General features: G+C 45.5%; 2 protein-coding genes and 1 non-coding gene across 3 annotated transcripts in view; 2 read left to right on the top strand and 1 right to left on the bottom strand.

Moving 5' to 3' along the window:
- Slc39a9 (solute carrier family 39 member 9) overlaps nucleotides 1–2157 on the bottom strand; it is a 35610-nt gene extending 33453 nt beyond the window's left edge. Inside the window, exon 1 of the mRNA XM_051148398.1 lies at nucleotides 1359–2157. Coding sequence (XP_051004355.1) covers nucleotides 1359–1454 — 96 coding nt within the window. The 5' untranslated portion in view covers nucleotides 1455–2157. The remainder of the gene's footprint in view (nucleotides 1–1358) is intronic.
- Nucleotides 2158–5494: 3337 nt separating this feature from the next.
- Nucleotides 5495–11514, top strand: Erh (ERH mRNA splicing and mitosis factor). Its single transcript, XM_051148397.1, has 3 exons — nucleotides 5495–5656; nucleotides 9731–9851; nucleotides 10989–11514. The coding sequence occupies exons 1-3, from the start codon at nucleotides 5527–5529 to the stop codon at nucleotides 11089–11091; spliced, it is 354 nt and encodes a 117-aa protein (XP_051004354.1). The 5' UTR covers nucleotides 5495–5526; the 3' UTR covers nucleotides 11092–11514.
- An 8025-nt stretch (nucleotides 11515–19539) lies between these two features.
- On the top strand, nucleotides 19540–19646 carry LOC127197019 (U6 spliceosomal RNA). The gene has a single exon (XR_007831582.1). It is a non-coding gene; the product is annotated as a U6 spliceosomal RNA (small nuclear RNA).
- The last annotated feature ends 2882 nt before the right edge of the window (nucleotides 19647–22528 follow it).

The raw sequence follows: 22528 nt of genomic DNA, 5'->3' as shown, positions 1-22528 counted from the left end.
CAGCTCATTCCAAGATACATGATGAACTTTTTCAAGTTACGGAGTCTGTTTCCTTGTATGTAGTGTAGCTCAGTGCGTCTGCTGTTGAGGGAGTTATTTGTGTCAGTGCTAGAGACCAAACCTAGGCCTCACAACTCTAGGCAAACACTGCCATTTGGCTATACTCCAGCCCTTTCAGTAATGTATATAATTTTTTTAAAAAGTGTTATCATTAGGGGCTGGAGAGATGGCTCAGTGGTTAAAAGCACTGGCTGCTCTTCCAGACAACCCAGATTCAATTCCCAGCACCCACATGGTGGCTCAGTTCCAGAGGACCCCACAACTTCTGGCCCCCAATGACAGCAGGCACGCATGTGGCACACAGATGTACATGCACGTGGCACACAGATATACACACATGTGGCACACAGATGTACATGTAGGTAAAACATCCACTCACGTGCCTCATCTTTCCTTTGAGGAAATTGGTCTTTTCAGGAACAGAACTATGGTGAAGGCATATTTTACTGCTGATCTTGAGGACAAAACTATGAAATTCTCTTGAGTGGGGTAGTTTTTCTCCTTAAATTTTTGAGCAGTGCAACCTAGAGAACTCTGTGACAATCGGCGTGTATCTTGTCTCCCCCTCCACTAACCTCTGGCTAAGGAACCAAAGTGTCCCAACACATCAACCAAAAAGTTTCCTTCCTTCCTTCCTTCTTTCTTTCTCCCCCACCCCACCCCTCACCCCCAGACAGGGTTTCTGTGTAGCCCTGGCTGTTCTGTTTTGCAGACCAGGCTGGCCTAAAACTCAGAGATCCACCTTCCTCTGCCTCCCAAGTGTTGGGATTAAAGGCGCCGGCTACCACAACTGGCCAGAAAGTTTATTTCTAAGCAAACAGATTGGCAAGTAATCTCAGAAATATCCATTCCAGTCGTTGGCTTCTTTGAAAGGAACTGATAACAACAATCTAGTTTATTCCTCACACAGTGCTTACACCCTAAGCTTTCCTCAAAAGACATTCATCGTCTTTCTCAGGAAAATTGTTACACCGATTTCAACTCATGAGGACAAAGTTATAGCTGTCATTTGTTTTTATCTGTTACCTTGATTCCTCGAAACCTCCAGGGATCATCAGAAATGTAACTACAGATTCCTATCTCTAGGAAAATGCAGCGAGGATTCTGAACACACTAGAGTCTCTAGTGGATGGTTCACTCTCGGTTACAGAGCCGAACGTGAGCTTTGTTTCTACTGCGAAATGTTAAATATCTTTTCCCTAATGAGACCTTAAGAGCTGAGAAACAGCTTCTCTTTGCAAATACCACTATGTCTAGCGCCGTCCTAACACACGGCAGAAAAGCGGGGACCTTCTTACCTCTGAGAAATTAACAGCCAAAGGAATGATTCCAGCCACGTAACATCCCACCAACATTGCCAAAGACAGCAGACTAATGGAGAGGAAAGCATCCATTCTGCCCTCCTGTAGGCCCCCTCTATCACCAGGCTTCAAAATTCCAGCCGTCTGGAATGGCGCTTAGGCTGTTTAAACGTGTGGCTTTTCCAAGAGAAGACGGGAGTTTCCCCACTTCTTCCAGCCTTGCCACCAGCCGGTGTGTTCACGAAGCACGCTGCTCTCCTAAGACGCAAGCTCCTTTTTGCTGATACTAGCACCAGAGAAAACTTCACGCAATTCTTAGGTTCTTAGATGCCAGTCACTGGGAATCCGGTAGGTTAACAGCCGGAGAAATTGTGCGAAAACAGATCTTTTCAATCGTCGGGAGGAGGGGGGCACTACGACCCACTTCCCTAGACAATGTCCCTGGCAGCAGCAGGGAAAAGAGGCAAAGCCAGGTGCTTTCTTCTCATGCGGTACCTGTTCCCTAAGGTGGCCCCGCAGGTGATCCGCCCCCAGGGAAGGGACCAGCCCACCAGTCCCAGAAAACTCCCTTCCGAGTCTAGAGTCGGGCAAGCTGTCCTGCAAGTCTCTAAAGACAGGCCAGAGGATTCAACAGCAAAGTCGATACAATGGTGTCTCTTCCCTACACCCGGTGCTGCCCATGGTACTTCCCTCAGCCAGGCCCTGACCCTGAGTCGCCAATACTACAGCTGCCATGGCCGCCAAGTGGCACCTCTTCATTACTCCCACTTCCGGATTGTCTCGCCGCCTCCTCTTTAGCAAGGCACTTCCGGGTTACAACCGACCTATGGGCCGCGGTCCTTATATTACCGCCATTTTTTAGAAAAGCTAAAAAAAGATGACTGGCGTCCCTGTTGTAGTCTCCATCGCTTTAGCTGCCCGTCTGTTAGTTGAAGTACAGAAGGCATCATCCCGAAACAAACTGTTCTTTCTAAAGCCGCGAAATAGCCTCGTACCCATCTCGGCGCCCTTACTTAAGATGGCTGAAACGGAGTCAGTGTCCCATGTAGAAACCGGAAGTGTGTGAATTTCTGTGGTCCGAAAGGCTCTTTCTGCGTCGCGCTTCCGACGATTTCCGGGCGGCTGCTCTCGCGGGATTGGCTGTTGGCGGCGTTGAGGCTGAGCTCGTGTGCGGCGGCGGCGGCGGTGGCGGTGTTAGCGGCGGCTGCAGCAAAGCGTTTGGCGCGATGGTGAGGCCTCCGCGGCTGCCGGGCTCCCCAACTTTGAGGGCCACCCCTGCTCCGTCCATCTTCACCCCTCCTCTCCCCGCCCATCCAGCGCGAGCGAGCTGCTCCCCGCTGGAGTGGGCTCCTCACGCCACCCCAGCTCGCGGGTGGACCCTTCCCCTTCCCGGTGCTGAAACGCGCGGGGCCTCCCTGTAGGCCCCGGCCGGGTCCGCCCTGCGGCTGCGCGCCCGCCAGCTCGTTGAGGCGAGGTGTGCAGCGGGCTGAGGACGCGCTGTTGGTGGATCGTTGTCTGGTAAAGGGAGGCGTGGGGTGCCGTTCTTTCTCTTCAGTTGCACTAGCGGACTGGAGGAACAATGGCCGGGCAACGTAACGTCAGACGTTTCCTGAAACTGACACCCGTCACCTTACGGTTCCCAACATGTGGGCCTTGGGGTGGGGGGTGGGGGGCGTCGGGTTTGCTTTGCAATGTGCCTCTTCAGTGGTCCAACAGCCCCCGTGTTTAAAAAAAAAAAAAGTATTTTCTCTTTCTCAGTATCTTTAGTTGTCCCGTTTTGGCAATTCCATCAGCTTTCAATCTTGTTCTTACTTAAATTCTCTTGGGAGTGGAGCTTGAAGGAAAAAAAAAAAAAAGACTCCAGGGTCCCCGGCCCCAGAATCCTACAGGGATGGTAGTAAAATCTGGTTTTTACAGTCTGTAAAGATTTTTTTGTTGTTGTTGTTTTATTTGTTAAATGATGTGTGTGTGTTTGCCCACGTGAGTACAGTTGCCCACCGAGGCAAGAAGCGTGTGGGAGCCCCAGGATCTGGAGTTACAGCTGGTGGGTGTGAGCGATGGATTGTGGGTGCTGGAAACCAAACTCAGGTCCTCTGTGAGAGGAGCACATGCTCTTAACCACGGAGCTACCTCTTCAACCCTCTCTTTGTTGTCTTGGTTTTGGGGATCTTACATGATGTTTTGTTTTGTTCTGTGTGGGGGTGTTTTGCCTGCTTGACTGTGTGCCGCTTGCATGCACATAGAAGGTGGCATCCAGTTCCCTGGGGATTAAAACTACAGGTGATTGTAAGTGACCCTGTGAGTACAGAGAATTGAGAACCGGTCCCTGGGAAGAACAGCTTGTGCTCTTAACCACTGAGCCATCTCTCCCGGGCTTTGTTCTTAAGTAAACAAAGGGGGAGGGGTTACAGGAAATACTTGGAGCAGGTGTGTGTGTATACACTTTCAATTTTTTTTTTTCCAAAGTATTCCTTAATTTGCCTTTAAAGTTTTTTTAAGGGCCTGGAGAGATGGCTCAGAGTTTAAGAGCACGGAAAGTTCTTCCAGAGGTCCTGAGTTCAATTCCCAGCAACCACATGGTGGCTCACAACCATCTATAATGTGATCTGGCATGCGGGCAGAGCAATGTTTATATAATAATAAATAAATTTTTTTTAATTTAATGTGGCAAAGAATGAGTAGCTTAAAAGAAAAAGATGAATAGCTTGTCTAGAGTAAGGATGCAAACATGTTTCCAGAAGACTGTTTTCCTCTCAACAAATGTTATACTGAGTATTTGGGTAGTTAGCCTTTTATGAACCCCTCTACAACAAATCTAATTCCTTGCTTTCTCTGGCTATTATCACTAGCAAAACACTGTGTGCATACAGATGTCTCTTATTGCTAGCTTAGAGTTTTGCCTCAAGTCTTCTCAAACTTGTTTTTTCTTTCCTTTGAAACAGGGTTTCTCTGTGTAGCCTTGGCTGCCTTGGACCTGTAGACCAGGCTGGCCTTGAACTCACAAAGATGAAGGTGTGCACTACCACACCTGGCTTTAAGTCTTCTCAAAAAAATTTTAATCAAGATTACTTAGATCTTGTTGGGGAGGGAGAAGTATTTAAAGTACTTTTTTCCTGCTTTTTATCCAGAAAACCTAGATCTCATATGGCTCAGGTTCAATTTATTGATAGTTTAATTTTCAGATCGATTCAATAAAGTTTGGTCATCCTAACACAAGAATTTAATTTTTACCCAGAAAACTTTTTCAGCTGGAGAAAACAAGGTGAATAACTTGACTGAGGATTGGGCTTGCAGTGGCATTGCATCATGCTAGCATATGGTTAGTTAAGTAGTCGTTCCCACTGCATGGGGGATGCTAGGTAAGGCCGTAACTCCAGTAGACCAGTGGGTCTGTGCTGGTTAGGGCTCTTCCTCATCTCCCAGGGACATTTGGAGACATTTTTGGTTACTGCTACTTTGAAGGGATTGGTGTTAGTGGCATCTAGTGAGTAGAGGCCAAAGACGCTACAAAACAGGTACAGGACAAATCCAAAGAATTAATTTCTGTCCCAGAATATAATGAGAGGTCAAGAAGCCCTGAAACTGACCCTACCCCAGAAAGCCCTAGAGGAAAGCTTTTGGGGTCCATGCTGTTCTTATGGCACACTGCAGACCTTCGGGGTGATGAGTGACTTGGGTGTGCGCTAGCCCCTTAGGGCAAGCTGTCTGCTAGGTGAATGGCTAGTGGACTTTCTAGGGCACTGTTTACATTACACATTTCATATTACTGCCTTCTCTTACACCCTGACGTGGGGTGATTCCTTCGTAACATGCGGCTCCACTGCTGTGCTCAAGTCAGAAAAGACCGTAGGCTGATAAAGGGATATTAGTGTCCTCTCTTGTCTCTCCTTTTATTACCTCATGGCTTAGTATTGAGTCAACAGGTTTTAGAGGTTGACAAGAAAAGATAGAAGAGAGAACAGAGTATCTTGCTAGTACTTGCTGCCAAATATATTTGGAGTTCGAGAAATGACCCAGAGAGTAAGGGAGTTGTGACCCAGCACTGATAACATACTTGGACAGAAGCATCCGTATTGTGGGAGAGCAACCTAGTTAATTCTGTTTTAGTGTTTTAGTAACCTCTGTGCCATATGTAAGGGGCTCGGGTCATGATATCAATCTCTGAATGCATATTAGGATATTTATTGAAATTGTTTTCCCCCTTCAGTCTCACACTATTCTGCTGGTGCAGCCTACCAAGAGGCCAGAAGGCAGGACTTACGCTGACTACGAGTCTGTGAATGAGTGCATGGAAGGTGAGTAGGCGTGGAGGTAACTAGTGAAGAGTAGATGTCTTTGAAGTCCCTCGCATACGCACAACATTTCAAACTGGAATTGGGTTTTTCCTATATTTCTTGAATTATTAAATTAAGCAGGGAAAATGGGTTCTTAGCATGAACGGTTACTGTATTTTCTTATAATACATGGTTGTTTTGCATACATATTCTAGCTAAACTGTAGCACTACAGAGTTAGTCAGCTCTGAGAATGCTTTCTGAAACCCAGTAACCCGTCTATTAAAGAGATGTTGACAGTTGTTTAGCTTTGGTTATAGACGATGAGAATGTTAGAAAATAAATCAACAGGGAAAGTCAAGCTTCAAGGAAACAGATCACTATAATTTATTGTGCATTTGCTAAATTCCCACTCAGCGAGCCGTTAGCGCTTGACTGAGTAAGCCATTAGAGCACAGACTGGGTTACTTTTTCTGCTTAATTATTACATCATATTAGCCCGTTGTGCTGCTAGTTCTTTTCTTCTTTTCTTCTTTTCTACCAAAAAGTTATATAGTTACTTTGGTTTGGCTGTACAAGTCCCTAAAACTTGATTATTCAAAGCTAACTTGGTTAGACCCCAAACTGAACTAATTACTTATATCTGTGAAAACAAATGCTGCTTATAATCAAAGATGGCCTCAAGGTGGCTAGTGCAGTACCTTTGGCACAGCCATCAGATTCTACTCTTAAAGATAAAGGGGGAACCCAGTGGTGGCGGCAGCACACTCCATCAGTCCCAGCGCTCAGGAGGCAGAAGCAGGTGGATCTTGAGTTTGAGGCCAGCCTGGTCTACAGAGTGATTTCCAGGACTACACAGAGAAACCCTGTCTTTAAAGGGGCGGGGGATGAAAAGAAGTTGGAGGTGGGGTTGCAGTGTCTTCAGGTCCATTCCTCTACTAACATTTCATTTGTTATTAAGGTCAGCTATATACCATAAAGAACTGCCTTAGCATAATATGTCTGGGCCCATGTTGTCATGTTTGGACTACAGACAGTGGCCTTTCCTAGCCTTTGTTAATTTTAGTAAGGTCTAAGTTTATTGTTTGTCTATCTATGACAGGGTTTTGGTACCTATGCAGACTAATTATTGTACTTTTAGTTGATACATGGTTTGTACGGAACTCAAGCAGAATATAAAGTCAGTCCCTTGCCTCTGTCTGTTACTAGCATCCTGCCTTGATGTGGTAGTCAATGCAGTGCTGACCTGGGACTGGCACGTGGGTAGCTCGGCTTGTTGTTTACACTAGGGTTCGCTCCATGTTGTCCAGTTCTGTGAATTTTGCCAAAGTGACTAGATGATGGGCTTGTCAATATAGAATCATAAAATAAGGTTTCATTGCCCTAAAATCTATGCCTGCCCCACCCTCCCAAACCAGGGCAACTACCAGTCTTTTAACCTTTAATACCTAATGCAGTGTTAGTGTTAAGTAAATAATTACACATTGGGCGGGGGGTGCCGGCTAAAGAAAAGTCTATTAGATGTTCAGTGCCCGTGGAATTAGTTTTTTAAATGTTTTCAATCTATGGTTAATTAAATCCATGAACGCTAACCCCACACACACAGGCCCACTGTGCCAGTTGGAGTTAGTGTGCATTTAAGGTGCTTCTTAACTTCATTTTCCTTTTTAGACTAGAAGCTGTAGTTTGTGTATTCATTTTATAGACTACTTGCCTAGCATGTACAGAGCCTGAATGTGTTCCTTGGCACCACATAAACAGCTATAGTGATGTGCACCTGTAATTCCAGCACTTGGAAAGTAGAGGCAAGAAGATAAGTTCAAGCTTACCCACAGCTGTAGTGATTCCAAAATATCCTGGGCTACATATGACATCCTACTGAAAAGAAAAGGAAGGGTTTATTTTTCATTTTAAAAGTTAAAAGATGAGTGATGGTCATTACCATTATGTACTGCTCACACTTAGGAAGCCGAGGCCAGTGAAGCATGCGTTTGAAGCCACCTTGAGCTACATAGTAAGTTGCAGGACAGACAGCCTGAGCTGGATACCAGGATGCTTTCTGATGAAGCCAGGGTGGGCCAGGTGTAGGGGAGGTGACTGAGAGGCTGGCTGTAACTCAGCAGTAGAGCATTTGCTTAGCATACATGAAGCCTACAGCTGCCAAGAGCAAACTTTCACTTCCTTGAAAATCTACTCCTATGCCCTTCCCTCCCTCACCACAAGTCTGCTTCTGGTAAATTTGTGGTAAGAGCTTTATTTTATTACATTGTGTATGGAGTTAAAGTTTCAGTATTTTGGGTTACATAGAAATAGAGCTGGTTTTCACGTATTGCTCTTGTATGCTGCAGCCTCAATGTGTCATTTATTCATGCTAATGGTGTTTTGGTAGCTTCCTGTGTAAAAGACGACCTCATTTGCAAATAGAGACAGTTTATTTCTTTGTCTCTGGTCTACATGCTCGGTGACTTCTTGGCTGGTTCTGGCTATGGGCTGTAGTGAGGTGCTAAGTAAGTAAATGTCCACTCTACCTCCTGATGGCAGCGGATAAGCACAGTCTGTGGCCACTAAATAGGACAGTAGTGACAGATCACTGGGCTTCACTTCCTTTCTACTTTTATCAGTTACATCGTTTTAGTGTAGTGTGCTTGTAGAATTTAAAGGGGCGGGGGAAGTGGCCGCAGGTAGCTCAGTCAGTAAAGGCATAAGCACCAGTGTGTTAGAGCCCAAAACCTGCATAAACAAGCCAAACCTGGTAGCCTGTGCTTATAATTCTAACGCCGAGGTGGAGAGACAAGTGTATCTAGGGCTAGCTGGCCAGCCTAGCATGAGTGAGGTGCAGGCCAGTGAAGAGACCCTGTTGTCTCAAAGATGAAGGGAGATGGCATTTCGCCTCCATACATACAAAATAATTAACTTGACATTTCTGTTACTGAGTGTGGCCTTTCACTGGAAAATTTAAGGTTTTTTTTGTTTTTGTTTTTGTTTTTAGGTGGTGGTGTAGTTTGGAGGGGTGTGTTGGCGGGGAATTTGTTGTTTCTTGTTTTGTGTGGGCTTTTTGGTTGTTTTTTGGTTGTTTAAGGCAAGGTTTTCTGTGTAGCCTTGGCTGTCCTAGACTTGCTTTGTAGACCAGGCTGGTCTTGACCTTACAGCAATCCACCTGCCTCTGCCTCCCCAGTGCTGGGATTAAAGGCTTGCACCACCACACCCACACACACACAGAGAGAGAGAGAGAGGGAGGGCTTATGTTGCCCCCAGATAACTAACATGGACATTACTTGTCCTTTGAGTTGGTGGTAGCAGTGGACTGAAAGCTATACCCCATTTGTAGAATGCTTTACTGGCTGAAAATTAACAAATATGCTCTGTTGAAATCACTAATGCTACCATTGTTTATTTGAGGGTTTTGGTTTTAGTTTTTGGAGAAAGAGTCTTAATTGTGGTGAGCTAGCCTCAAAGTATGGCTGAGGGTAAGCTTGAACTCCTGGTCCCCTTGCCACAGCCTCCCACGTGCTGGGGTTACAGGTGTGGTGGCCACACCTGGTTTTAGCCTTATATTGGAGTGTTTACAAGCTCTGCTTTGTGCTGATGCTTCATATTCATTGTTTCAGAAAATCTGTAGGCACCTTTGGAAAGGTATTTACTGTTTGTAGGTAAAGTTTACTGGGCAGAAGCGTTGGTCCTCAGTTTGTGGTAAGTGGCTGGCTTTCAGGATTCCTCATGAGTCCAGTGACACATCTTCAGTACTGTGTTGGGGTATGTTCCACCTTTGTTGCCAGTTACTGTGGCTTTTTCCACTGCATCAACATTTGAAGGTAAAATAGGTGGTCTGCTCTTGAGCTTTAGAAAGATTTACTGGGCACCTAATAAAAAGAACCACAATGCAAGCCAGGAATGGTGGGGTATGCCTCTAATTCCAGTGCTTGGGAGGTAGAGGCAGGAGGTTCTCTGTGAGTTCCAGGTTTCTGTGAGACCCAGTCTCAGGGGAGGAAAAAAACACAATACTATCTGCACCAGCCTGCAGTCCTTTTCCAGCCCAGTTTCCCTAAAATAAATAGCACTACTTACATTCATCAGTTCTTGTTCTCCCCCCGCATAGGTGTTTGTAAAATGTATGAAGAACATCTGAAGAGAATGAATCCCAACAGCCCCTCCATCACATATGACATCAGTCAGTTGTTTGATTTTATTGATGATCTGGCAGATCTCAGCTGTCTTGTGTAAGTATTAGCCACTAGATCTTCTCATCTGTATCTTTCTATTTTTTGTCTGTTTATATAGTTACTGGTGTTTCACTTACATATAGTTCAAATTTTAAATCAACAATATAAAGCCAAAGGCATGAGCTGAGTGGTGGTGGCACATGCCTTTAATCCCAGCACTTGGGAGGCAGAGGTAGGCGGATCGCTGAGTTCAAGGCCACCACCACACCTGGTGCTTTGTCCACCTTTTTCTACTACAGGGTTTTGTTTTTGTTATTTTCTGTGTACGGGTGTTTCATCTGCATGTATGTCTATATACTATGTGCATGCAATGCCTTCAAGAAGTCAGAAGAGGACGCTGGATCCCCTGATACTGGGAGTCACAGATCCTTGTGATCTGCCATGTGGTTGCTGGGGGTCAAACCCGGTCCTCTGGAAGAGCAATGAGTGCTCTTAACCAATCACTAAGCTGCCTCCCCCCACCCCTATACTGCAGCTTTAGTGTGTATTCCTCTACTAGAGAGAGCTGAGTTTTAGGCAAGCTGAAAAGTGTCTCTGTTCTTCAAGTCCTGTAGATTCCTTAACTGCCTAGATGCTCAATGTACTGTAGGCTCTGAAAACTTCCATTATCGGCTGCTGGTGGTCTTCCTGCCTCATCCTTCTCTTCTGAAAGAGATGTTCTTCTGAAAATTTCCTCGATGGGCCTTTGGGGTTTTTTTTTATTTTTGGCTTTTCAAGACAAGGTTTCTCTGTATAGCCTCAACTGTCCTGGACTCGCTTTGTAGACCAGGCTGGCCTCAAACTCACAGTGATCCACCTGCCTCTGCCTCCCAAGTGCTGAGACTAAAGGCATGTGCCACCATGCCTGGCTTAGCTTTTGTTTTTTTAATAACTAAAGGAACTATAAAAATAGAAGCTACATGGGAGAAACAACACATGATTTTTGGTCAGTAGGTGTATGACTGAGTACTTAAGAGCTCTGGTCCTTGGCTTTTACCTTCATAATATTCCGCTAGGTGATGCAGATCTGGCGTTAGCAGCAGCCCTATCTACTTTTTACTCATGCACATGTGTGAATGTGTGCACATTGAAGCTGCCCCAGGCAATTACATGAGGCTCTAACCATTAACTTTTCGTGTTCTTTCTGTTTCTCAGTTACCGAGCTGATACACAGACATACCAGCCTTATAACAAAGACTGGATCAAAGAGAAGATCTACGTGCTCCTCCGTCGACAGGCCCAACAGGCCGGGAAGTAATTGAATTGGAGGCATTAGGGGCTGGGTAGGGCTTGGAACAGGTGCATACAGTGTGCTGTAGTGAACATTTTGTATGATAGTGATCCTGTTTCCATTTTGTTACACTAGAGCCAAGATCGAATGTGTGACATGAAACGTGAATGATATTTTTATTCTGAAACCCCCCCATGGCCCCTTTGCTCCTTTTTCTTTTCTTTTCTTTTCTTTTTTTTTTTTTTACTTAAACATTTTTATGATAATTCAAATAGGAAGTGTTTTTGCCATTTAAGGTTGGTTCAGGTCCTTGAAACTATTCATACCTGCTTTATAGCAGTGTGTGCACTAACCCTTCTGGGGGTGGGGTGGTGACAAGGTTAGTTTTGTCCTCTGGGAAAGTCTTAGTGAAAAATAAAGAAATGTTCTGTAGTTGTTTTCTTACTGTGTGGTTTTTGTTTTGGTTTGGTTTTCCTCTAAATATTTCATTGTCTGGCAGAGCGTTATCAGTTTTAAAATAAGTAGGCTGCTACACAAAGAACATGAAAGTTCATATGTTTGCACCCGTTTTGCTGTAGTTTATTTATATGATGCTAATAAGCCTTCACCCTATTTGTCCAGCAATCAGTAAATCTCATTTGTGGTGCCAATATTTGTATTTGTTGTTGGTGCTAATACAAAATGCTTCTAGACTCAATAATGAGAGTACATCCATGACAAGTTGGAAATAGTCTAAGTTCACAGTGCGCTTGGAGCACAGCTTTCCTCTCCTGGCTGCCTGGCAGCTGCAGCTCACCTACTGCAGCTTCCCAGCATTGCTGAGACTTTTAGACCTGGTATCATCAGCTTAGGGGGAAAAAACAAATTCAAAGCACAGTGCTGCTTTCACACCATCCTAGGTTGGAAGCCATTTATAAGATCCTCTGGGCAAGGCATGGTGACGCATGCCTTTAATCTCAGCAGAGGCAGGCATATTGCTGTGAGTTAGAGGCCAGCTTGGTCTACAAAGGGAGTCTGGGATGGCCAAGGCTAACACAGAGACCCTGTCTCGAAAAAACAAAAAAAGAAAAAAGATCCTCTAGGAGTCAGCATCAGTGAATACTGCCTACTCTTCCTTCCCGCCTTCCCCCAAGACAGGGTCTCTCTGTAGCCCTGGTTGTCCTGGACTTTGTAGACCAGGCTAGCCTCAAACTCAGACTCACCTGCCTCTGCCTCCCTGAGTGCTGGGATCACAGGCCTGCACCATACCCGTCTCTGTCCACTCTTCTATGGACCCTGTTAACTGTTAGGATGTGGGAAAACCAGAGTCATCTTGTTTTGAATACGGAGGTTCAGTGATGACTTGAAGACATCACACTGCCTTCAGTCCTGGGTACATGTGCACTCCTAAATCTGTTTCATGGTAGTTAGCATCTTCACCCACCGTGAGGTTGATTATGGGGAGGCTCATGGCTGGCCTAATGTTCCCTCTTTTTCCTTCCCTGTCTTCATTAAAACTTTTAACTGTTTTATGCTAAATCAAATTCTGAAGTTAATGTTTATTGATTGCAGTGCTGGGATGAACTTGAGGCCTTACACCGGGAAGCCATACTCTTACCAGGGAGCCTCGGCCCTGCTTATCTTTTTTTCCAGACAGGGTTTCTCTGTGTAGCCTTGGCCATCCTGGACTCACTTTGTAGACCAGGCTGGCCTCAAACTCACAGCGATCCGCCTGCCTCTGCCTCCCGAGTGCTGGGATTACAGGTGTGCGGCACCACCGCCCGGCTTTCCTGCTTAATGGAAGTATCAACTGTAGCAAAGATACACCGAGACAAGGGTACTTGACAGAGTTTTAGCATTGATGTTTACTAGGAATTAGCCTAACTTTAAAATCTCAAAAGAGCTAGCCACAGAGGTAAGTCAAATGGCCCTGCTTCTCACAGCACCTGTCCAGCTGATCGTTGTTTCTCTGCTGTGACTTTGGCTTTGTTTAAGGTGTAAGAGTAAATCTGCACAAGTGGGCCCTTCATCTCCAGTGTGCTGTAGATTATGGTGGACTCAGGAAAATGCGTCTCAGCCACGTCCATTGTCACACAAAAGGTCAAAAGTGGCCTCTGGGGTGCTGGTGAGAGCTCAGCAGGTAAAGAAAGGTTTTGCTGAGTCTGGAGAGGTGGCTCAGTCATTAAGAGCACTGTCTGTGCTTCCAGGGATCCTAAGTTCAATTCCCAGCAACCACATGGTGGCTCACAACCATCTATAATGTGGTCTGGTGCCCTCTTCTGGTGTCCAGGCATACATGCAGATAGAGCACTCATACATAGGTAAATAAAATTATGTTTTAAAAAAAGCCTGGTCTACAAAGTTAGTCTAGGACAGCCAAGGATACACAGAGAAGCTCTGTCGAAAATTAAAGAAATAAGGGTTTGCCATGCAAACCTGGTGATGCAAGTTTGATTCCAATAACCCACATAAAGGTGGAAGGAGCAAACTGATTCCACAGTTTTTCTCAGACCTTCCCATTGATAATAAAATTTATAATTTAAAATTTTTTGTTTTGTTTTATCGAGACAGGTTTGTCTGTAATCTTGGCTGTCCTGACTCACTTTGTAGACCAGGCTGACCTCAAACTCACAGCAATCCACCTGTCTCTGCCTCCCAAGTGCTGCGACTAAAGGCATGCACCACTACCACCTGGCTTAAATTACAAATTTTTAAAAGTTAGCATTTTAAGGTAAGGTCTGTAATAAACCTTGGTGGTTTGGTCCAGTGTTGGCAATGGTAGTTAGGTTGGTTGGCTTTTTTCCATAAGTAAAACAGGTTTAGAGCCGGGCTTGGTGGCCCAAGCCTTTAATCCCAGTATTCAGGCAGAGGCAGGCTGATCTACAGAGCGAGTTGGTTTGGTTTCTGCTGCCTAAGGCTGAAACGTTTTTTCCTGACTCCATCATCATTACCTACCCCACAAAGAATTGCTTCTGGCATGGACCAGTGAAGTGGCTCCGCTGATGAAGGCACTCGCTCCCGAGCCTGAGAACCTGAGTTCAATCCCCAGACCTATATGGTGAGGGCAGAAAACCAACTCCCAAAAGCTGCACTCTGACCTCCATGTGGCACTCACACAGATCAATAAAAAATGGGGGGAAAAGCAAGTCACTACCTAAGCTAGGTGTTTTGCAGCATTGGGTAGGAGTGGTATGGAGGCATTTACATGCAGCAAGGCATCAGCAGTTCTAGGTTGCTACAAAACAACCAGGCTGAGCTGGGAGATAGGGTAAGGCAGTTCTTTATTGCATCAGCTTATATGAAAGTGACCCATATCAGATACTTTCAGTATTTGACGATTGAAATGAACAGGACTGTTATGTGTCCTGGTCTCTAGGAAGACCCTTGGGTGATTTTGGCCTAGCTTGATGAGACTGACATTACACTTAGGCTCACATTTTGTTGCCTCCACCCCCCACCCTGCCCCCGCCAATGTTTTATTACTCTGTGTGTGCGCACACATGTATGCATATAGAGATCAGAATACAACTTACAGGAGTGAGTTTTCTCCTGGACTCCTAGATCAAAAAACAGGGTTAGTATCACTGTAGTCATCATTGTAACACTTTAAAGTAGAAAATACTTGGGGGTTGGTTGGGTTGGGGTTTTCCTGAGCCAGAGTCTTGCCCTATAGCCTATTTGATATGCAGCCTAGACTACCATCAAACTCAGCAGTACAGCTTCAGCCCCCAAGTGCCAGGATTACAGGCAAATGTGAGCATGCCTGCATTTATTTCCCATAAAGGATGGAAAAAATAAGACCAGACTGAGTGATTCACTATCAGATTGCATAGCGATACTTTGCTAGATGGAAAAGACAAGATTTTAATCTCAAAGATCTTCAGGGGCTGAGACTCCACAAGATGAATGAATGGCTGTGGGCTACATAATACATCTGGCTGCTGTCAAAGGGACCTGATCAGACTCACAAGCCTGACAAATCACACTTAGTGCTGGTTTACTCAGAACCGCAGCTTGTTGACTCAGCTGTCTAAGGGATAAGTCGACATCCTGACCAAAAGTCACTGTGGAGAAGAGGATTTATCTGGCTTGAATCGTTCAGGGAAGCCAAGGCAACAACTCAACCCAGGCAAGAACTGATGCAGAGGCCAAGCAAGAGTGACGCTCACTGGCTTGCTTGGTCTGCTTTCTTAGGCAGCCAGGCTCCTTCATCGGTAGTTAAGAAAATGCCCTCCAAGCTGCCTGCAGCCAGATCTGAGGTGGTTCCTCAGCTGGGTCTGCCTCCTCAGATGACTCCTGCGTGTGTCAGGGTGTCAGAACTAGGCAGCACATCCGCCGGGCAAATGCTTCTCTTCATGGTAGCACTTCTCAATAGTGGTCCATCCATCTTCCCAAGGAGTTGTCTTCCCAAAGACAACAGCTCATGTACAAGAGATGACTAAGAGCCACCCTGGCCTAGACACCTCATGCACAGTGTCACCTCTCATAACTGTCTACGTCTTTTAGAGCAAGAGGTAGGTGCTCCACTTATGAGTCGCATGAGATGGCACACCCGATCCAGGCAACTGCATGAAAGAAGCACCTCTATGTTTTGGGGATTTGTTCCTGAAACATTCTCATTCTATTGCCAAACCTGGCCTCAAACTCTTGGCTTCAAGTGGCCCATCGCTTTTATCTCATGAGCAGCTGGGGTCACAGACGGCCTACAGGGCAGTTTAAACTGGGCTTGGAAGGACAGCAGGAAGATAGGACAATTGGTGGGGGTGTGACGCTGAATGTGTTTGGAGGATGGTAAACCATCACGGTTTGGAGTGAGAAAAAAAAAAAAAACAGATAACAGAATAAAGGCCAGAAAAGCTATGGTCGAGGTGCCTCAGACATCAAACTAAGCCTTAGCCTTAATTCCACAAGCTACCAGTCGCCTTAAAAGATTTTTCAGTCATAACCTGTGAAATCTTTGCATGAGAAGGATTAAGCGTTCTGCTTTGTAACCTGGGTTGGAAAGCCAGAGAATAGAATATCCTCAAAGCCGAGTCAAGGGAGTTTTTCGGGGAGGCAGAAGAAGAGAAATTACCAAAGGCTTTTGATCTGCATTTCAGGAGGTCTTTTCAACAGTATACTATAAAGGCAAAGAGCACTTTTTCAGGGGAAGAGGATGAGAGGATGGTGTGTGATAAACAATACGCCTGATCCTAATGTTTGGGAAGTTGGGGCATGAGGATCTCCAGCTTAAGGCCAGGGAAGGCTTCATAGTAACATCCCATTATAGCCAGGCGTGCTCTCCCCGCCCCCCTCCCACAGCTTTACCCTCAGCTCTGATCCAGTTACTGTTGTCAGGGATTTTATCATAGTAACTAATGCAACAAAGTTCACTGGTAACGGAAAAGAGTGGTGAGAGGATGGAAGTGTGTACACATGTACATGCATGCATGTGGAGGCCTGAGGGTGGCCTTGGGTGTCATACATTCCTTGGGGGCCGGCTACCTTTTTAAAATTTGAAACACTGGCCTAGAACTTACCAAATAGGCTAGCATGTCTGAGGAGCGAGTTGGGGGGGTGGGGGGGCACGGTCTGCCTGCCTCGGCTTTCTGCTGGAAGTCCAAGCTGGCTTTTAAAACCATGAGTCCTGGGTATTGAACTTGGGTCCTCGTGCTTGTCAGGGAAGCACTTTCATGGCTGAGCTGTTTCCAGCTCTGGTTGGTTGGTTGGTTGGTTGGTTTCCTTTTAATGAGGGCAATAGGAATCATTTTAGGTGTGTGGGTTTTTTTGTTTGATTTGTTTTGGCTTTTCGAGACAGGGTTTCCCTGTGTAGCCTTGGGACAGGGTTTCCCTGTGTAGCCTTGGCTGTCCTGGACTCATCTTGTAGACCAGGCTGGCCTCGAACTCACAGAGATCTGCCTGCCTCTGCCTCCCTGAGTGCTTGGGATTAAAGGTGTGCACCACCACATCCGCCTTTTTGAGATTATAATATAATTACATTATTTACTCTTCCCTTTTCTCACTCCAGACCCTCCTGTATATACCCCTCCCTGCTATTTTCCAAGTTCATGGCCTCTTTTTTCATTAATTGTTGTTACATACATGTGTGAGTAGAGAAATAGAATTTTTTCCAGATCATAAATAAAATCTGAAGAGACAGAAGAACAAGGGGTTTTGCTGTGAAAATATCAGAAGCTACACCCATAAAGTCTCACCAACATGGCTGCCTTAAACATGACCTGAAACACAAAAAGCTGAGGTGGTGGTGGCGCACACCTTTGATCTCAGCACTCCAGAGGCAGAGGCAGGGAGGTCTCTGTGAGTTCAAGGACAGCCTGGTCTACAGGGCAGCCAGGGCTACACACAGAGAAACCTGGGAAGGTGTCCAGGGGTCACAACTAACAATAGACATGCTACTATGGCCTCGACCCTATACAAAGAACCTTCAGGCAGGCAACTGGGGAGTGCTGGGAGTGGGAGAAATAGTCTGCCCCAGGAAAGAGCAGACCAATTGGTTATCTAATACCAAGTGGTTAGCCCCGAAAACACACACACATACAAGTAACACTATACAGACTCAGGGTTTTGTTTCTTTCCCTTTAAAAAAAAAATAATTTATTTAATTTTATTCTATTTGTATTGGTATGAAAGTTTCAGTATCCCTGGAACTGGAGTTACAGACAGGCATGAGCTGCCAGGTGATTGCTGGAAATTGAACCCATGTCCTTTGGAAGAGCAGACAGTGCTGTTAACCACTGAGCCACCTCTTCAGCCCCTGGTTTGGTTTCTTTTTAATGAATTGGTCTGCATGATACAGTTTTTCAAATCCCAGAGAACTGGAATCAGTCAAGTGTTTGGAGCAGAGAAAATAAAAAACAAAAATTACCCAGACTTCCCCCTCTAACCACAACAGAATAAAGGCCAGACTAACAAAACAAGTTACTCTTCCACTTTTGAGATGCTAGACAACTGGGAGAAACTCAACGAGCCCCACACCTCCGCCTGCATGGATTTTTCCGGATGGCAGACACAGGGAGGGGTCCACACAAGGCCAGGCACCTTGCAACTGAGGAGACAACTTAGAATCTAAGTGAAGCTGAGGCAGTTGGGAGTCACAGGGCGAAGAGGGAGCTGAACAGAAGAGGACTCCCAGAGTCCCAGGAAGCAGGATCCATGGAGGAATCTGGGTACTGGCTCACTCCCCAGGTTCATGTTTCTACAGAACCCAGGTCCACCTGCCCAGGGACTGCAGGGCCCTCATCATCATTAACCAAGAAAATATCCCACAGACTTGCCTACAGACCAATCTGATCAACGCATTTTCTCAGTTGAGGTTCCCTCTTCCTAGATGACTAGTTTATACCAAGCTGACAAACTGATCAGGACAGGGAAGGCAGCTCTCTGAACTCGTATGGGATGAAGAGACATACAAAGAGTGATCATCCAAACAGGGTCCTTTATGATCAAGGGCGTGCACTGAAGCCCCCAGTGTGTGACTGGTTTATAATAAGGCTGAACTGTCCCTCAAACCAAACTTGGTCTAGACTTTCTTACCAGAGCTTAAAAATGCTACACAAAGGAATCAGCTGATCTGCAAAGAATTTGTGTGCCAAAATAAAGCTCAACATATTCAGACTGTTCTAGTGTCATTTCTGTTGCCATGAATAAACATCCTGACCAAAAGCAATAGAAAAGGGAGAGGCTTTATTGGGTTACAATTCCAGGGCACAATCCATCACCAAGAAAAGTCAAGGCAGGAACTTGAAGGCAGACCTGCCTGCCTTTCCATACAGCACCTGCCAAGGAACTCACTTCTCAGTCAGAGAAGCAAGGCAGGAACATGGAGGATTCTGCTGACTGACTGGCAAGCAGGCTATTTGCTCAGCCTACAGAACGGTATCACCCACAGTGGGCTGCACGCGGCCTACAGAACGGTATCACCCACAGTGGGCTGCACGCGGCCTACAGAACGGTATCACCCACAGTGGGCTGCACGCGGCCTACAGAACGGTATCACCCACAGTGGGCTGCACGCGGCCTACAGAACGGTATCACCCACAGTGGGCTGCACGCGGCCTACAGAACGGTATCACCCACAGTGGGCTGCACGCGGCCTACAGAACGGTATCACCCACAGTGGGCTGCACACCTCTACTTCAATTTACAGTCAGGACAACCCTCCACTGACATGTCCTCAGATCAACTTGATCTAGGTAATTCTTCAGTTGAAATTCTCTTCCCAGATAATTTTAGATTGTGTCAAGTTGACAGTCAAAGCTAACTAGAACATAAAATAAATAATAAAAATGATATATATAAAAACATCGCTTGTAATTTATAGTAGAGCAGATACTGAAGAAAAAAGGTGGTAAACAATAGAAAATGAAAGATTGAAACAGAAAATTGGGAAGAGGAGGAGGAAAAGATGGTGGTGAAGGAAAGGGCTAGGGAGATGGCTCAGCTGCTAATACTGATATATATATATATATGTCAAAGGTAAGAGATAAAGAATCTTTAATGCTAATTTTGGTGGCACATATACTAAATTTGGAACAATACAGCAAAGATTTATATGGCCCCTGTGCATGAATGATATAAAAGCATGTGAATCATTAAAAAAAAAAAAAAAAGCCCGCATCTTTATTTTTCTAGTCTTCAGAAAATAAATTCTTCTTTTCACAAGATAACTTAGAAAAATGGATACCAATGACTGAAGAGATGGCTTGGCAGTTAAGAGTACTTACACAAAAGCATCACATGTGGGCAAATAGGAGAGCTTTTCTCGTTTTTAATTTTATTTTTTATTTGTGCGTATACAGGTGTTACAGGTGCATGTGCCTATGCAATGCACATGTAGAGGCCAGAAGTCAACACTGAGTAACTTCCTCTTATCACGCTCCATCTTATTGTGATAGAGTCTCTCTCATTGAACCTGGAGCCTGCTGGTCAGCTAGACTGGCTGGCCAGCAAGTCCCATGGTCCTCCTGCCCTTGCCTCCCAGCTCACATAGCCTGGCAAGGTGATATTAGTCCCAACACTCGGGAGGCAGAGAGGCAGGCAGATCTCTGGGAGTTGGAGGCCAACCTGGTAAGTTTCAGGACAGCCAGGACTAATGAGAGAGGAGAGAGAGAGAGAGAGAGAGAGAGAGAGAGAGAGAGAGAGAGAGAGAGAGAGAGAGACCTTGTTTTTAAAAAATCATTGCTTAAACATACTGTGGGGTTTATAACAGGCAAGTAGAATGTATGACAACATAGCTCTGGCTATAGCTCAGTTGCTAGCATGCTCGCCTGTGCTACTGTGTCATCTGTGTGTGTCATGACACACACTTGTAATCCTAGTGCTTGGGAGGTAGAGGCAAGAAGATCAGAAGTTCAAGGTTATTCTCAGCCACACAGGGACTTTGAGGCCATCGTGGGCTACAAAAAAACCCTGTCTCAAAACAACAACAACAACAACAAAAATCAAACATCAAGCCAAACAACAAAAAATCCACATGTAGACTGGAGAGATGGCTCAGCAGTTAAGAGCACAGATTGCTCTTCCAAAGATCCTGAGTTCAATTCTCAGCAACCACATGGTGGCTCACAACCATGGGATCTGATTCCATCTTCTGGTGTGCAGGAAAACAGAGCACTAATATACATTAAATAAATAAATAAATAAATAAAATTTTAAAATCTACATGCAATACATTGCTCCTGAGGAGACTCAACTTATATACATAAAATAAATAATTATTTTTTTAAAATTCACATGCAATAAGTTACCCCTGAGGAGATTTGACTCAATGGGCACTTATCCTAAATTTGGAATGTCTGGGTATCTTACTTAGTGGTCTGAGGTGAGGCCAAACATTCTACAATTTGCAAAACTTGCAGGTGACTATACTTTGAGTAGCAAGGTACCCCCACATGACGAGGTAACAGAAGAAAGTGCCCAGTACATTTAGATGCACAGTAATTAGTGACTGAGACCGACAAAACTTTGCAAGGCACAAGTTCCGCTACAAAAACAGACTGGTCTCAGACACTGTAGGGAAGAGCATAGAGCAGGTGCTATACAGAGTTGTGGAAGGGAAGGACAAAGAAACAGGTGACACGCACAGTATGGAAAAGCCAGCCAAACAGGAGGCTAGTCATTCAGGAGTGACAGGTGATGGGGTGGGAGGGCTGAGAGCCTGAGGTCATTGGGACATTTGAGATTAGCGAGGCTGAGAGAAGCTGGTTGATGGTCTGGCAGGGGGAGGAGAGGTTTGGTGATGGAACCCTTGGGGGGGATCATGTCCTAGTGATTTACTCTTCTATCTACTCCAATTTGCAGCTTGAGTCATAAGCCGGCTCTAAGAAAGACGTTTTTTCTTTGAAGACGACAGCAATCCTTTCTGCTACATTGAGGGCCTGTGCCAACCCACCCTCCACGCACCTTTCTCTTTTGTAATTATATTCTTGCGCTGGATGCCAGATTCCAGACATAGCGCGGAAAGGTTGGTCTAAAAGCCTCTTCAGTGCCAAAAGTAATTTGCTTTATGCTTCTCAAGAGAAGCAGGGAGAAGCTAACAAGAACTGATTATATCACTTAAGCTGAGACCGGCTCTGGGTCCTTGTCAACAGATGTTTGAATTTAAGGCCTCTGGACTGCAATTTAAGAAAAATGGGATAGATCATGGTTTCTTTCTTAGAAGTCTGGGGCTGGAGAGTTGCCATGGTTATGCTAACTCCCACCTATAGGGTTTGGTTGAGGAGTACCTGCCGCCCTGCCACGCGGCCAGCTGCACTGCTCCTGGGGGTGAGCCTTGCAGTGTCTGATCCAGGTGAATAGGTGAAGGACACGCAGCAACACAAGGCCTTTTCCCTCAGTGGCCCTGGCCAGCACAGAGACTACTCTGCCTTTGCCCTGTCGTGAGCCCTGGTGTCAGCTGGGAACACAGATCATGATGTTGTTCCAGGAAGGGCTGTCACAGTCACGCCGTCATCACTCCAGTGGCTGGTCACAGCTTTGATGATGGAGGGGTGTTAGTGGGGGATTTGAGGTGCTGGTACTGAAAGGCTATTAAGGACAAATGCTTTCAAGATAGAAGAACTCAGTGGCTCTAAGGAATCTAGAGTAAGAAACCTTGTCTCGCCGGGCGGTGGTGGCGCACGCCTTTAATCCCAGCGGATCGTTGTGAGTTTGAGGCCAGCCTGGTCTACAAAGTGAGTCCAGGACAGCCAAGGCTACACAGAGAAACCTTGTCTGAAAAAAAAAAAAAAAAAAAAGGCAAGAAAAAAAAGAAAAGAAAAGAAACCTTGTCTGAAGAGACAGCGGCCTCTAAGTCAGAACTTCTGAAATTTCTCAAGCGTCTGGATCAGTGGTTCTCAACGTGTGGGTCTCAAATCCTTTGGGAACTGCATATCAGACACCCTGTATATCACATCACAATTTATAACAGTAGCAAAATTACAGTTTTGAAAGAGCAATGGAAAATAATTTTATGGTTGGGGGTCACCACAGCACGAGGAACTGTGTC

The sequence above is a fragment of the Acomys russatus genome, chromosome 1 (genome assembly GCF_903995435.1).
Source record: "Acomys russatus chromosome 1, mAcoRus1.1, whole genome shotgun sequence".
Lineage (NCBI taxonomy): Eukaryota > Metazoa > Chordata > Mammalia > Rodentia > Muridae > Acomys > Acomys russatus.
This window is presented reverse-complemented; position numbering and strand designations above follow the sequence as displayed.

Coding starts and splice junctions, on each gene's coding strand:
- Erh (XM_051148397.1), top strand. CDS start 5,527: ATGCATATTAGGATATTTATTGAAATTGTTTTCCCCCTTCAGTCTCAC. Junction 5,657..9,730: donor TGTGAATGAGTGCATGGAAG/GTGAGTAGGCGT, acceptor CCCCCCGCATAG/GTGTTTGTAAAATGTATGAA. Junction 9,852..10,988: donor GCAGATCTCAGCTGTCTTGT/GTAAGTATTAGC, acceptor TCTGTTTCTCAG/TTACCGAGCTGATACACAGA.